We start from the raw sequence: 14,993 nt of genomic DNA, 5'->3' as shown, positions 1-14,993 counted from the left end.
AGGATGCTCCCTTGCCGAAGGATCCTCCAGTGCAGAAGGATGCTCCCTTGCAGAAGGATGCTCCCGTGGAGAAGGATGCTCCCTTGAAGAAGGATGCTCCCGTGCAGAAGGATGCTCCCTTGCAGAAGGATGCTCCAGTGCAGAAGGATGCTCCCTTGAAGAAGGATGCTCCCGTGCAGAAGGATGCTCCCGTGCAGAAGGATGCTCCCTTGCAGAAGGATGCTCCCTTGTCGAAGTATGCTCCCTTGACGAAGGATGCTCCCGTGCAGAAGGATGCTCCCGTGCAGAAGGATGCTCCCTTGCAGAAGGATGCTCCCTTGCAGAAGGATGCTCCCTTGCAGAAGGATGCTCCCGTGCAGAAGGATGCTCCCTTGCAGAAGGATGCTCCCTTGCAGAAGGATGCTCCCTTGCAGAAGGATGCTCCCGTGCAGAAGGATGCTCCAGTGCAGAAGGATGCTCCCTTGCAGAAGGATGCTCCCTTGCAGAAGGATGCTCCCGTGCAGAAGGATGCTCCCTTGCCGAAGGATGCTCCCTTGCAGAAGGATGCTCCCTTGCAGAAGGATGCTCCCGTGCAGAAGGATGCTCTCTTGTCGAAGGATGCTCCCTTGCAGAAGGATGCTCCCTTGCAGAAGGATGCTCCCGTGCAGAAGGATGCTCTCGTGCAGAAGGATGCTCCCTTGCAGAAGGATGCTCCCTTGCCGAAGGATGCTCCCTTGCAGAAGGATACTCCCTTGCCGAAGGATGCTCCCATGCAGAAGAATGTTCCCGTGCAGAAGGATGCTCCCTTGCAGAAGGATGCTCCAGTGCAGAAGGATGCTCCCTTGCAGAAGGATACTCCCTTGCAGAAGGATGCTCCCTTGCAGAAGGATGCTCCCTTGCAGAAGGATGCTCCCTTGTCGACGGATGCTCCCTTGAAGAAGGATGCTCCCTTGCAGAAGGATGCTCCAGTGCAGAAGGATGCTCCCTTGCCGAAGAATGCTCCCGTGCAGAAGGATGCTCCCGTGCAGAAGGATGCTCCCTTGCCGAAGGATGCTCCCTTGCAGAAGGATACTCCCTTGCCGAAGGATGCTCCCATGCAGAAGAATGCTCCCGTGCAGAAGGATGCTCCCTTGCAGAAGGATGCTCCCGTGCAGAAGGATGCTCCCGTGCAGAAGGATGCTCCCGTGTAGAAGGATGCTCCAGTGCAGAAGGATGCTCCCGTGTAGAAGGATGCTCCAGTGCAGAAGGATGCTCCCTTGCAGAAGGATGCTCCCTTGCAGAAGGATGCTCCAGTGCAGAAGGATGCTCCCTTGCAGAAGAATGCTCCAGTGCAGAAGGATGCTCCCTTGCAGAAGGATGCTCCCTTGCCGAAGAATGCTCCCGTGCAGAAGGATGCTCCCTTGCAGAAGGATGCTCCCTTGCAGACGGATGCTCCCGTGCAGAAGGATGATCCAGTGCAGAAGGATGCTCCAGAGCAGAAGGATGCTCCAGTGCAGAAGAATGCTCCCGTGCAGAAGGATGCTCCAGTGCAGAAGGATGCTCCAGTGCAGAAGGATGCTCCCTTGCAGAAGGATGCTCCCTTGCAGAAGGATGCTCCCTTGCAGAAGGATGCTCCCTGAAGGAAGGATGATCCAGTGCAGAAGGAAGCTCCAGTGCAGAAGGATGCTCCCGTGCAGAAGGATGCTCCCGTGCAGAAGAATGCTCCCTTGCGGAAGGATGCTCCCTTGCAGAAGGATGCTCCCGTACAGAAGGATGCTCCCTTGCAGAAGGATGCTCCCTTGCAGAAGGATGCTCCAGTGCAGAAGGAAGCTCCAGTGCAGAAGGATGCTCCCGTGCAGAAGGATGCTCCAGTGCAGAAGGATGCTATAGTGCAGAAGGATGCTCACTTGCAGAAGGATGCTCCAGTGCAGAAGGAAGCTCCAGTGCAGAAGGATGCTCCCGTGCAGAAGGATGCTCCAGTGCAGAAAGATGCTCCCTTGCAGAAGGATGCTCCAGTGCAGAAGGAAGCTCCAGTGCAGAAGGATGCTCCCGTGCAGAAGGATGCTCCAGTGCAGAAGGATGCTCCCTTGCAGAAGGATGCTCCCTTGCAGAAGGATGCTCCAGTGCAGAAAGATGCTCCAGTGCAGAAGGATGCTCCCTTGCAGAAGGATGCTCCCGTGCAGAAGGATGCTCCCGTGTAGAAGGATGCTCCAGTGCAGAAGGATGCTCCCTTGCAGAAGGATGCTCCCGTGCAGAAGGATGCTCCCGTGCAGAAGGATGCTCCAGTGCAGAAGGATGCTCCAGTGCAGAAGGAAGCTCCAGTGCAGAAGGATGCTCCCTTGCAGAAGGATGCTCCAGTGCAGAAGGATGCTCCCTTGCAGAAGGATGCTCCCTTGCAGAAGGATGCTCCAGTGCAGAAAGATGCTCCAGTGCAGAAGGATGCTCCCTCGCAGAAGGATGCTCCCGTGCAGAAGGATGCTCCCGTGTAGAAGGATGCTCCAGTGCAGAAGGATGCTCCCTTGCAGAAGGATGCTCCCGTGCAGAAGGATGCTCCCGTGCAGAAGGATGCTCCAGTGCAGAAGGATGCTCCAGTGCAGAAGGATGCTCCCGTGCAGAAGGATGCTCCAGTGCAGAAGGATGCTCCCTTGCAGAAGGATGCTCCCTTGCAGAAGGATGCTCCAGTGCAGAAGGATGCTCCAGTGCAGAAGGATGCTCCAGTGAAGAAGGATGCTCCCTTGCAGAAGGATGCTCCAGTGCGGAAGGATGGTCTAGTGCAGAAGGATGCTCCCGTGCAGAAGGATGCTCCAGTGCAGGAGGATGCTCTCTTGCAGAAGGATGCTCCCTTGTAGAAGGATGCTCCAGTGCAGAAGGATGCTCTCTTGCAGAAGGATGCTCCAGTGCAGAAAGATGCTCCAGTGCAGAAGGATGCTCCCTCGCAGAAGGATGCTCCCTTGCAGAAGGATGCTCCCTTGCAGAAGGATGCTCCAGTGCAGAAGGATGCTCCCTTGCAGAAGGATGCTCCAGTGGAGAAGGATGCTCCCGTGCAGAAGGATGCTCCCTTGCAGAAGGATGCTCCCTTGCAGAAGGATGCTCCCGTGCAGAAGGATGCTCCCTTGCAGAAGGATGCTCCAGGGCAGAAGGATGCTCCCTTGCAGAAGGATGCTCCAGTGCAGAAGGATGCTCTAGTGCAGAAGGATGCTCCCTTGCAGAAGGATGCTCCCTTGCTGAAGGATGCTCCCTTGCAGAAGGATGCTCCCTTGCAGAAGGATGCTCCCTTGCCGAAGGATGCTCCCTTGCAGAAGGATGCTCCCTTGCTGAAGGATGCTCCCTTGCAGAAGGATGCTCCCTTGCAGAAGGATGCTCCCTTGCAGAAGGATGCTCCCTTGTCGAAGGATGCTCCCTTGCAGAAGGATGCTCCCTTGCAGAAGGATGCTCCCTTGCAGAAGGATGCTCCCTTGCAGAAGGATGCTCCCTTGCAGAAGGATGCTCCCTTGCAGAAGGATGCTCCCTTGCAGAAGGATGCTTCAGAGCAGAAGGATGCTCCCTTGCAGAAGGATGCCCCCTTGCAGAAGGATGCTCCCTTGCAGAAGGATGCTCCAGTGCAGAAGGATGCTCCCGTGCAGAAGGATGCTCCAGTGGAAAAGGGTGCTCCCGTGCAGAAGGATGCTCCAGTACAGAAGGATGCTCCTTTGCAGAAGGATGCTCCCTTGCAGAAGGATGCTCCAGTGAAGAAGGATGCTCCCTTGCAGAAGGATGCTCCAGTGCAGAAGGATGCTCCCGTGCAGAAGGATGCTCCCGTGCAGACGGATGCTCCCGTGCAGAAGGATGCTCCCTTGCAGAAGGATGCTCCCTTGCAGAAGGATGCTCCCTTGCAGAAGGATGCTCCCTTGCAGAAGGATGCTCCCTTGCAGAAGGATGCTCCCTTGCAGAAGGATGCTCCAGTGCAGAAGGATGCTCCCATGAAGAAGGATGCTCCCTTGCAGAAGGATGCTCCCTTGCAGAAGGATGCTCCCTTGCAGAAGGATGCTCCCTTGTCGAAGGATGCTCCAGTGCAGAAGGATGCTCCCGTGCAGAAGGATGCTCCAGTGCAGAAGGATGCTCCCTTGCAGAAGGATGCTCTCTTGCAGAAGGATGCTCCCGTGCAGAAGGATGCTCCCTTGCAGAAGGATGTTCCCTTGCAGAAGGATGCTCCCTTGCCGAAGGATGCTCCCGTGCAGAAGGATGCTCCCTTGCAAAAGGATGCTCCCTTGCCGAAGGATCCTCCAGTGCAGAAGGATGCTCCAGTGCAGAAGGATGCTCCCTCGCAAAAGGATGCTCCCGTGTAGAAGGATGCTCCCGTGCAGAAGGATGCTCCCTTGCAGAAGGATGCTCCCTTGCCGAAGGATGCTCCAGTGCAGAAGGATGCTCCAGTGCAGAAGGATGCTCCAGGGCAGAAGGATGCTCCCTCGCAGAAGGCTGCTCCCGTGTAGAAGGATGCTCCCGTGCAGAAGGATGCTCCCTTGCAGAAGGATGCTCCCTCGCAGAAGGATGCTCCAGTGCAGAAGGATGCTCCAGTGCAGAAGGATGCTCCCTTGCAGAAGGATGCTCCAGTGCAGAAGGATGCTCCAGTGCAGAAGGATGCTCCCGTGCAGAAGGATGCTCCCTTGTCGAAGGATGCTCCCTTGCAGAAGGATGCTCCAGAGCAAAAGGATGCTCCCTTGCAGAAGGATGCTCCCATGCAGAAGGATGCTCCCTTGCAGAAGGATGCTCCCATGCAGAAGGATGCTCCAGTGCAGAAGGATGCTCCCTCGCAGAAGGATGCTCCCGTGTAGAAGGATGCTCCAGTGCAGAAGGATGCTCCCTCGCAGAAGGATGCTCCCTTGCAGAAGGATGCTCCAGTGCAGAAGGATGCTCCAGTGCAGAAGGATGCTCCCTCGCAGAAGGATGCTCCCGTGCAGAAGGATGCTCCCTTGCAGAAGGATGCTCCCGTGTAGAAGGATGCTCCCGTGCAGAAGGATGCTCCCTTGCAGAAGGATGCTCCTGTGCAGAAGGATGCTCCCTTGCAGAAGGATGCTCCAGTGCAGAAGGATGCTCCAGTGCAGAAGGATGCTCCCTCGCAGAAGGATGCTCCCGTGCAGAAGGATGCTCCAGTGCAGAAGGATGTTCCCTTCCAGAAGGATGCTCCCGTGCAGAAGGATGCTCCCTCGCAGAAGGATGCTCCCGTGTAGAAGGATGCTCCCTTGCAGAAGGATGCTCCCGTGTAGAAGGATGCTCCCGTGCAGATGGATGCTCCCTTGCAGAAGGATGCTCCCTCGCAGAAGGATGCTCCCTTGCAGAAGGATGCTCCCTTGCAGAAGGATGCTCCCTTCCAGAAGGATGCTCCCTTGCAGAAGGATGCTCCAGTGCAGAAGGATGCTCCCTTCCAGAAGGATGCTCCCTTGCAGAAGGATGCTCCCTTGCAGAAGGATGCTCCAGTGCAGAAGGATGCTCCCTTCCAGAAGGATGCTCCAGTGCAGAAGGATGCTCCAGTGCAGAAGGATGCTCCCTCGCAGAAGGATGCTCCCGTGCAGAAGGATGCTCCAATGCAGAAGGATGCTCCCTCGCAGAAGGATGCTCCCGTGTAGAAGGATGCTCCCTTGCAGAAGGATGCTCTCTTGCAGAAGGATGCTCTAGTGCAGAAGGATGCTCCCTCGCAGAAGGATGCTCCCTTGCAGAAGGATGCTCCCTTGCAGAAGGATGCTCCAGTGCAGAAGGATGCTCCCTCGCAGAAGGATGCTCCCGTGTAGAAGGATGCTCCAGTGCAGAAGGATGCTCCCTTGCAGAAGGATGCTCCCTCGCAGAAGGATGCTCCCGTGCAGAAGGATGCTCCCGTGCAGAAGGATGCTCCCGTGCAGAAGGATGCTCCCGTGCAGAAGGATGCTCCCTTGCAGAAGTATGCTCCCGTGCAGAAGGATGCTCCCTTGCAGAAGTATGCTCCCGTGCAGAAGGATGCTCCCTTGCAGAAGGATGCTCCAGTGAAGAAGGATGCTCCAGTGCAGAAGGATGCTCCCTTGCAGAAGGATGCTCCCTTGCAGAAGGATGCTCCCGTGCAGAAGGATGCTCCCTTGCCGAAGGATGCTCCCTTGCAGAAGGATGCTCCCGTGCAGAAGGATGCTCCCTCGCAGAAGGATGCTCCCTTGCAGAAAGATGCTCCCTTGCAGAAGGATGCTCCAGTGTAGAAGGATGCTCCCGTGTAGAAGGATGCTCCCTTGCAGAAGGATGCTCCCTCGCAGAAGGATGCTCCCTCGCAGAAGGATACTCCAGTGCAGAAGGATGCTCCAGTGCAGAAGGATGCTCCCGTGTAGAAGGATGCTCCCGTGTAGAAGGATGCTCCCTTGCAGAAGGATGCTCCCTCGCAGAAGGATGCTCCCTTGCAGAAGGATGCTCCCTTGCAGAAGGATACTCCAGTGCAGAAGGATGCTCCCGTGCAGAAGGATGCTCCAGTGCAGAAGGATGCTCCCGTGCAGAAGGATGCTCCCTTGCAGAAGGATGCTCCCTTGCAGAAGGATGCTCCAGTGCAGAAGGATGCTCCAGTGCAGAAGGATGCTCCCTCGCAGAAGGATGCTCCCTTGCAGAAGGATGCTCCCGTGCAGAAGGATGCTCCAGTGCAGAAGGATGCTCCCTCGCAGAAGGATGCTCCCGTGTAGAAGGATGCTCCCTCGCAGAAGGATGCTCCCGTGTAGAAGGATGCTCCCTTGCAGAAGGATGCTCCCTTGCAGAAGGATGCTCCCTTACAGAAGGATGCTCCCTTGCAGAAGGATGCTCCCTTGCAGAAGGATGCTCCCTTGCAGAAGGATGCTCCCTTGCAGAAAGATGCTCCCTTGCAGAAGGATGCTCCAGTGCAGAAGGATGCTCCCTCGCAGAAGGATGCTCCAGTGCAGAAGGATGCTCCCTTGCAGAAGGATGCTCCAGTGCAGAAGGATGCTCCCGTGCAGAAGGATGCTCCCTTGCCGAAGGATGCTCCCTTGCCGAAGGATGCTCCAGTGCAGAAGGATGCTCCAGTGCAGAAGGATGCTCCCGTGCAGAAGGATGCTCCCTTGTCGAAGGATGCTCCCTTGCAGAAGGATGATCCAGAGCAGAAGGATGCTCCAGAGCAGAAGGATGCTCCAGAGCAGAAGGATGCTCCCTTGCAGAAGGATGCTCCCGTGCAGAAGGATGCTCCAGTGCAGAAGGATGATCCCTCGCAGAAGGATGCTCCCGTGTAGAAGGATGCTCCCTTGCAGAAGGATGCTCCCTCGCAGAAGGATGCTCCCTTGCAGAAGGATGCTCCAGTGCAGAAGGATGCTCCCGTGTAGAAGGATGCTCCCGTGCAGAAGGATGCTCCCTTGCAGAAGGATGCTCCCGTGTAGAAGGATGCTCCCGTGCAGAAGGATGTTCCCTTGCAGAAGGATGCTCCCGTGCAGAAGGATGCTCCCGTGTAGAAGGATGCTCCCTCGCAGAAGGATGCTCCCTTGCAGAAGGATGCTCCCGTGTAGAAGGATGCTCCCTCGCAGAAGGATGCTCCAGTGCAGAAGGATGCTCCCTTGCAGAAGGATGCTCCAGTGCAGAAGGATGCTCCCGTGTAGAAGGATGCTCCCTCGCAGAAGGATGCTCCCGTGCAGAAGGATGCTCCCTTGCAGAAGGATGCTCCCGTGTAGAAGGATGCTCCCGTGCAGAAGGATGCTCCCTTGCAGAAGGATGCTCCCGTGCAGAAGGATGCTCCCTTGCAGAAGGATGCTCCAGTGCAGAAGGATGCTCCAGTGCAGAAGGTTGCTCCCTCGCAGAAGGATGCTCCAGTGCAGAAGGATGCTCCCTTGCAGAAGGATGCTCCCTTGCAGAAGGATGCTCCCGTGCAGAAGGATGCTCCCTCGCAGAAGGATGCTCCCGTGCAGAAGGATGCTCCCTCGCAGAAGGATGCTCCCGTGTAGAAGGATGCTCCCGTGCAGAAGGATGCTCCCTTGCAGAAGGATGCTCCCGTGCAGAAGGATGCTCCCTTGCAGAAGGATGCTCCCTCGCAGAAGGATGCTCCCTTGCAGAAGGATGCTCCCTTGCAGAAGGATGCTCCCTTGCAGAAGGATGCTCCAGTGCAGAAGGATGCTCCCTCGCAGAAGGATGCTGCCTTGCAGAAGGATGCTCCCTTGCAGAAGGATGCTCCAGTGTAGAAGGATACTCCCTTCCAGAAGGATGCTCCCTTGCAGAAGGATGCTCCAGTGCAGAAGGATGCTCCCTCGCAGAAGGATGCTCCCGTGCAGAAGGATGCTCCCTTGCAGAAGGATGCTCCCTCGCAGAAGGATGCTCCCGTGTAGAAGGATGCTCCCTTGCAGAAGGATGCTCACTTGCAGAAGGATGCTCCAGTGCAGAAGGATGTTCCCGTGCAGAAGGATGCTCCCTTGCAGAAGGATACTCCCGTGCAGAAGGATGCTCCAGTGCAGAAAGATGCTCCCTCGCAGAAGGATGCTCCCGTGTAGAAGGATGCTCCAGTGCAGAAAGATGCTCCCTTGCAGAAGGATGCTCCCTCGCAGAAGGATGCTCCCGTGCAGAAGGATGCTCCCTTGCAGAAGGATGCTCCCGTGCAGAAGGATGCTCCCGTGCAGAAGGATGCTCCCGTGCAGAAGGATGCTCCAGTGCAGAAGGATGCTCCCGTGCAGAAGGATGCTCCCGTGCAGAAGGATGCTCCAGTGCAGAAGGATGCTCCAGTGCAGAAGGATGCTCCCTTGCAGAAGGATGCTCCCGTGCAGAAGGATGCTCCCTTGCCGAAGGATGCTCCCTTGTCGAAGGATGCTCCCGTGCAGAAGGATGCTCCCGTGCAGAAGGATGCTCCCTTGTCGAAGGATGCTCCCTTGCAGAAGGATGCTCCTGTGCAGAAGGATGCTCCCGTGCAGAAGGATGCTCCAGTGCAGAAGGATGCTCCCGTGCAGAAGGATGCTCCCGTGTAGAAGGATGCTCCCTCGCAGAAGGATGCTCCCGTGCAGAAGGATGCTCCCGTGTAGAAGGATGCTCCCTCGCAGAAGGATGCTCCAGTGCAGAAGGATGCTCCAGTGCAGAAGGATGCTCCCGTGTAGAAGGATGCTCCCTCGCAGAAGGATGCTCCCGTGCAGAAGGATGTTCCCTTGCAGAAGAATGCTCCCGTGTAGAAGGATGCTCCAGTGCAGAAGGATGCTCCCTTCCAGAAGGATGCTCCCTCGCAGAAGGATGCTCCAGTGCAGAAGGATGCTCCCTTGCAGAAGGATGCTCCCTCGCAGAAGGATGCTCCCGTGCAGATGGATGCTCCCTTACAGAAGGATGCTCCCTTCCAGAAGGATGCTCCCGTGCAGAAGGATGCTCCCTCGCAGAAGGATGCTCCCGTGCAGAAGGATGTTCCCTTGCAGAAGAATGCTCCCGTGTAGAAGGATGCTCCAGTGCAGAAGGATGCTCCCTTCCAGAAGGATGCTCCCGTGCAGAAGGATGCTCCCTCGCAGAAGGATGCTCCCTCGCAGAAGGATGCTCCAGTGCAGAAGGATGCTCCCTTGCAGAAGGATGCTCCCGTGCAGAAGGATGCTCCCGTGCAGATGGATGCTCCCTTACAGAAGGATGCTCCCTTCCAGAAGGATGCTCCCGTGCAGAAGGATGCTCCCTCGCAGAAGGATGCTCCAGTGCAGAAGGATGCTCCCTCGCAGAAGGATGCTCCCGTGTAGAAGGATGCTCCCGTGCAGAAGGATGCTCCCTTGCAGAAGGATGCTCACGTGCAGAAGGATGCTCCCTTGCAGAAGGATGCTCCCTCGCAGAAGGATGCTCCCTTGCAGAAGGATGTTCCAGTGCAGAAGGATGCTCCCTTGTAGAAGGAAGCTCCAGTGCAGATGGATGCTCCCTCGCAGAAGGATGCTCCCTTGCAGAAGGATGCTCCCTTGCAGAAGGATGCTCCAGTGCAGAAGGATGCTCCCTTCCAGAAGGATGCTCCAGTGCAGAAGGATGCTCCCATGCAGAAGGATGCTCCCTCGCAGAAGGATGCTCCCGTGCAGAAGGATGCTCCCTTGCAGAAGGATGCTCCCGTGCAGAAGGATGCTCCCGTGTAGAAGGATGCTCCCTTGCAGAAGGATGCTCCAGTGCAGAAGGATGCTCCAGTGCAGAAGGATGCTCCCTCGCAGAAGGATGCTCCCTTGCAGAAGGATGCTCCCGTGCAGAAGGATGCTCCAGTGCAGAAGGATGCTCCCTCGCAGAAGGATGCTCCCGTGTAGAAGGATGCTCCAGTGCAGAAGGATGCTCCCTTGCAGAAGGATGCTCCCGTGCAGAAGGATGCTCCCGTGCAGAAGGATGCTCCCTTGCAGAAGGATGCTCCCGTGCAGAAGGATGCTCCTGTGCAGAAGGATGCTCCCGTGCAGAAGGATGCTCCAGTGCAGAAGGATGCTCCCGTGTAGAAGGATGCTCCCTTGCAGAAGGATGCTCCAGTGCAGAAGGATGCTCCCTTGCAGGAGGATGCTCCCGTGCAGAAGGATACTCCCTTGCAGAAGGATGCTCCCTTGCCGAAGGATACTCCAGTGCAGAAGGATGCTCCCGTGCAGAAGGATGCTCCAGTGCAGAAGGATGCTCCAGTGCAGAAGGATGCTCCAGTGCAGAAGGATGCTCCCTTGCAGAAGGATGCTCCCTCGCAGAAGGATGCTCCCGTGTAGAAGGATGCTCCCTTGCAGAAGGATGCTCCCGTGTAGAAGGATGCTCCCTCGCAGAAGGATGCTCCCGTGCAGAAGGATGCTCCAGTGCAGAAGGATGCTCCCGTGCAGAAGGATGCTCCCGTGTAGAGGGATGCTCCCTTACAGAAGGATGCTCCCTTGCAGAAGGATGCTCCAGTGCAGAAGGATGCTCCCTCGCAGAAGGATGCTCCCTTACCGAAGGATGCTCCCGTGCAGAAGGATGCTCCCGTGCAAAAGGATGCTCCCGTGTAGAAGGATGCTCCCTTGCAGAAGGATGCTCCCGTGCAGAAGGATGCTCCCGTGTAGAAGGATGCTCCAGTGCAGAAGAATGCTCCCTTGCAGAAGGATGCTCCCGTGCAGAAGGATGCTCCCTTCCAGAAGGATGCTCCCTTCCAGAAGGATGCTCCCTTGCAGAAGGATGCTCCCTTGCAGAAGGATGCTCCCTTGCAGAAGGATGCTCCCTTGCAGAAGGATGCTCCAGTGCAGAAGGATGCTCCCTTGCAGAAGGATGCTCCCTTGCAGAAGGATGCTCCCTTGCAGAAGGATGCTCCCTTGCAGAAGGATGCTCCCGTGCAGAAGAATGATCCAGTGCAGAAGGATGCTCCCTTGCAGAAGGATGCTCACGTGCAGAAGGATGCTCCCTTGCAGAAGGATGCTCCCTTGCAGAAGGATGCTCTCTTGCAGAAGGATGCTCCCTTGCAGAAGGATGCTCCCTTGTCGAAGGATGCTCCAGTGTAGAAGGATGCTCCCTTGCAGAAGGATGCTCCCTTGCAGAAGGATGCTCCCTTGCAGAAGGATGTTCCCTTGCAGAAGGATGCTCCAGAGCAGAAGGATGCTCCCTTGCAGAAGGATGCTCCAGAGCAGAAGGATGCTGCCTCGCAGAAGGATGCTCCCGTGCAGAAGGATGCTCCCGTGCAGAAGGATGCTCCAGTGCAGAAGGATGCTCCAGTGCAGAAGGATGCTCCCGTGCAGAAGGATGCTCCCTCGCAGAAGGATGCCCCCGTGCAGAAGGATGCTCCCGTGCAGAAGGATGCTCCCTTGCAGAAGGATGCTCCCGTGCAGAAGGATGCTCCCGTGCAGAAGGATGCTCCCTTGCAGAAGGATGCTCCAGTGCAGAAGGATGCTCCCTTGCAGAAGGATGCTCCCTCGCAGAAGGATGCTCCCGTGCAGAAGGATGCTCCCTTGCAGAAGGATGCTCCCGTGTAGAAGGATACTCCCTTGCAGAAGGATGCTCCCTTCCAGAAGGATGCTCCCTTGCAGAAGGATGCTCCCTCGCAGAAGGATGCTCCCGTGTAGAAGGATGCTCCTTTACAGAAGGATGCTCCAGTGCAGAAGCATGCTCCAGTGCAGAAGGATGCTCCCTCGCAGAAGGATACTCCCTTGCAGAAGGATGCTCCCGTGCAGACGGATGCTCCCTCGCAGAAGGATGCTCCCGTGTAGAAGGATGCTCCCTTGCAGAAAGATGCTCCCTCGCAGAAGGATGCTCACGTGCAGAAGGATGCTCCAGTGCAGAAGGATGCTCCCTCGCAGAAGGATGCTCCAGTGCAGAAGGATGCTCCCGTGCAGAAGGATGCTCCCGTGCAGAAGGATGCTCCCTTGCAGAAGGATGTTCCCTTGCAGAAGGATGTTCCCTTGCAGAAGGATGCTCCCGTGCAGAAGGATGCTCCTGTGCAGGATGCTCCAGTGCAGAAGGATGCTCCCTTGCAGAAGGATGCTCCAGTGCAGAAGGATGTTCCCTTCCAGAAGGATGCTCCCTTGCAGAAGGATGCTCCCTTGCAGAAGGATGCTCCCGTGCAGAAGGATGCTCCAGTGCAGAAGGATGCTCCCGTGCAGAAGGATGCTCCAGTGCAGAAGGATGCTCCCTCGCAGAAGGATGCTCCCGTGCAGAAGGATGCTCTCTTGCAGAAGGATGATCCCGTGCAGAAGGATGCTCCAGTGCAGAAGGATGCTCCCTTGCAGAAGGATGCTCCCGTGCAGAAGGATGCTCCCTTGCAGAAGGATGCTCCCTTGCAGAAGGATGCTCCCTTGCAGAAGGATGCTCCCGTGCAGAAGGATGCTCCCTTGCAGAAGGATGCTCCCTTGCAGAAGGATGCTCCCTTGCAGAAGGATGCTCCCTTGCAGAAGGATGTTCCCTTGCAGAAGGATGCTCCCTCGCAAAAGGATGCTCCCGTGCAGAAGGATGCTCCCGTGCAGAAGGATGCTCCCTTCCAGAAGGATGCTCCCTTGCAGAAGGATGCTCCCGTGTAGAAGGATGCTCCCTTGCAGAAGGATGCTCCCTTGCAGAAGGATGCTCCCGTGTAGAAGGATGCTCCAGTGCAGAAGGATGCTCCCGTGCAGAAGGATGCTCCAGTGCAGAAGGATGCTCCCTTGCAGAAGGATGCTCCCTTACAGAAGGATGCTCCCTTGCAGAAGGATGCTCCCTTGCAGAAGGATGCTCCCTCGCAGAAGGATGCTCCCGTGCAGAAGGATGCTCCCGTGCAGATGGATGCTCCCTTGCAGAAGGATGATCCCGTGCAGAAGGATGCTCCCTTGCAGAAGGATGCTCCCGTGCAGAAGGATGCTCCCTTGCAGAAGGATGCTCCCGTGCAGAAGGATGCTCCCATGCAGAAGGATGCTCCAGTGCAGAAGGATGCTCCCTTGCAGAAGGATGCTCCCTTCCAGAAGGATGCTCCCGTGCAGAAGGATGCTCCCTTGCAGAAGGATGCTCCAGAGTAGAAGGATGCTACCTTGCAGAAGGATGCTCCAGTGCAGAAGGATGCTCCCGTGCAGAAGGATGCTCCCGTGCAGAAGGATGCTCCCTTGCAGAAGGATGCTCCCGTGTAGAAGGATGCTCCCTTGCAGAAGGATGCTCCCGTGCAGAAGGATGCTCCTGTGCAGGATGCTCCAGTGTAGAAGGATGCTCCAGTGCAGAAGGATGTTCCCTTCCAGAAGGATGCTCCCTTGCAGAAGGATGCTCCCTTGCAGAAGGATGCTCCCGTGCAGAAGGATGCTCCCTTGCAGAAGGATGCTCCCTTGCAGAAGGATGCTCCCTTGCAGAAGGATGCTCCCTTGCAGAAGGATGCTCCCTTGCAGAAGGATGCTCCCTTGCAGAAGGATGCTCCCTTGCAGAAGGATGCTCCCTTGCAGAAGGATGCTCCCTTCCAGAAGGATGCTCCCTTGCAGAAGGATGCTCCCGTGTAGAAGGATGCTCCCTTGCAGAAGGATGCTCCCGTGCAGAAGGATGCTCCCTTGCAGAAGGATGCTCCCGTGCCGAAGGATGCTCCCTTGCAGAAGGATGCTCCCTTGCAGAAGGATTTTCCCTTGCAGAAGGATGCTCCCTTGCAGAAGGATGCTCCCTTGCAGAAGGATGCTCCCTTGCAGAAGGATGCTCCCTCGCAGAAGGATGCTCCCTTGCAGAAGGATGCTCCAGTGCAGAAGGATGCTCCAGTGCAGAAGGATGCTCCCGTGTAGAAGGATGCTCCCTTGCAGAAGGATGCTCCCTTGCAGAAGGATGATCCAGTGCAGAAGGATGCTCCCGTGGAGAAGGATGCTCCCTTGCAGAAGGATGCTCCCGTGCAGAAGGATGCTCCCTTGCAGAAGGATGATCCAGTGCAGAAGGATGCTCCCGTGCAGAAGGATGCTCCCGTGCAGAAGGATGCTCCCTTGCAGAAGGATGCTCCCTTGCAGAAGGATGATCCAGTGCAGAAGGATGATACAGTGCAGAAGGATGCTCCCGTGCAGAAGGATGCTCCCTTGCAGAAGGATGTTCCCTTGCAGAAGGATGATCCAGTGCAGAAGGATGCTCCAGTGCAGAAGGATGCTCCCTTGCAGAAGGATGCTCCCTTCCAGAAGGATGCTCCCTTGCAGAAGGATGCTCCCTTGCAGAAGGATGCTCCCTTGCAGAAGGATGCTCCCGTGCAGAAGGATGATCCCGTGCAGAAGGATGCTCCCGTGCAGAAGGATGCTCCCTCGCAGAAGGATGCTCCCGTGCAGAAGGATGCTCCCTCGCAGAAGGATGCTCCCTTGCAGAAGGATGCTCCCTTGCAGAAGGATGCTCCCGTGCAGAAGGATGACGCAGAAAAGGACTAGGATGGAGAAGAATCTGATAAAAGCGAATCGGCTAAGAAATAACATAAATCTGTAGACAGATAAATATTTGTATGACATGCCTCTTTTTTTTCATATTTGATGATATTGAGCCCAAAGGGTCCTGTATATATGTATGTGTGTGTGTGCAGGGGCGGTCTGACTTCATTATTGCAGGGTGGCTTGCAAACCAGGTTCAGAAAAACAATTCACTGGTGTTCTCTAATGAAAAAATGTAGATAGCAATCATTGTGGGGGGCCCCGGTTATGACCTTTTCTTTTGACTCTAATACTTCAGTTTATGTAAAT

The 14,993-nt window shown here is 56.2% G+C and overlaps 2 protein-coding genes across 2 annotated transcripts; both read left to right on the top strand.

Moving 5' to 3' along the window:
• Positions 1-164: 164 nt before the first annotated feature.
• LOC138861386 (serine-aspartate repeat-containing protein I-like) lies at positions 165-9,773 on the top strand (the record flags this gene model as incomplete). The annotated part of the gene is made up of 10 exons (XM_070120434.1): positions 165-281; positions 525-1,145; positions 1,620-1,721; positions 2,646-2,765; positions 3,528-3,719; positions 4,140-4,277; positions 8,136-8,201; positions 9,090-9,335; positions 9,432-9,587; positions 9,702-9,773. Coding segments are annotated over 10 exons (1,830 nt in total), but the record flags the coding sequence as incomplete, so codon positions are not given.
• Positions 9,774-9,791: 18 nt separating this feature from the next.
• Positions 9,792-13,334, top strand: LOC138861385 (skin secretory protein xP2-like). The gene is made up of 6 exons (XM_070120433.1): positions 9,792-9,857; positions 10,404-10,523; positions 10,656-10,721; positions 11,412-11,567; positions 12,453-12,590; positions 13,263-13,334. The coding sequence occupies exons 1-6, from the start codon at positions 9,792-9,794 to the stop codon at positions 13,332-13,334; spliced, it is 618 nt and encodes a 205-aa protein (XP_069976534.1).
• The last annotated feature ends 1,659 nt before the right edge of the window (positions 13,335-14,993 follow it).

The sequence above is a fragment of the Penaeus vannamei genome, unplaced genomic scaffold (genome assembly GCF_042767895.1).
Source record: "Penaeus vannamei isolate JL-2024 unplaced genomic scaffold, ASM4276789v1 unanchor5166, whole genome shotgun sequence".
Taxonomy (NCBI): Eukaryota; Metazoa; Arthropoda; class Malacostraca; order Decapoda; family Penaeidae; genus Penaeus; species Penaeus vannamei.
Note: the sequence above shows the minus strand (reverse complement) of the source record. Positions and strands in the feature narration are given on the sequence as shown.

What these genes read in the sequence shown, in the direction of transcription:
- LOC138861385 (XM_070120433.1), top strand. Translation starts at nt 9,792, where the DNA reads ATGGATGCTCCCTCGCAGAAGGATGCTCCCTTGCAGAAGGATGCTCCC. An exon ending in CCTTGCAGAAGGATGCTCCA is followed by an intron (nt 9,858 to 10,403) that starts GTGCAGAAGGAT and finishes GCTCCCTTGCAG; the next exon opens with GAGGATGCTCCCGTGCAGAA. An exon ending in CCTTGCAGAAGGATGCTCCC is followed by an intron (nt 12,591 to 13,262) that starts GTGCAGAAGGAT and finishes GCTCCCTTGCAG; the next exon opens with AAGGATGCTCCCTTCCAGAA.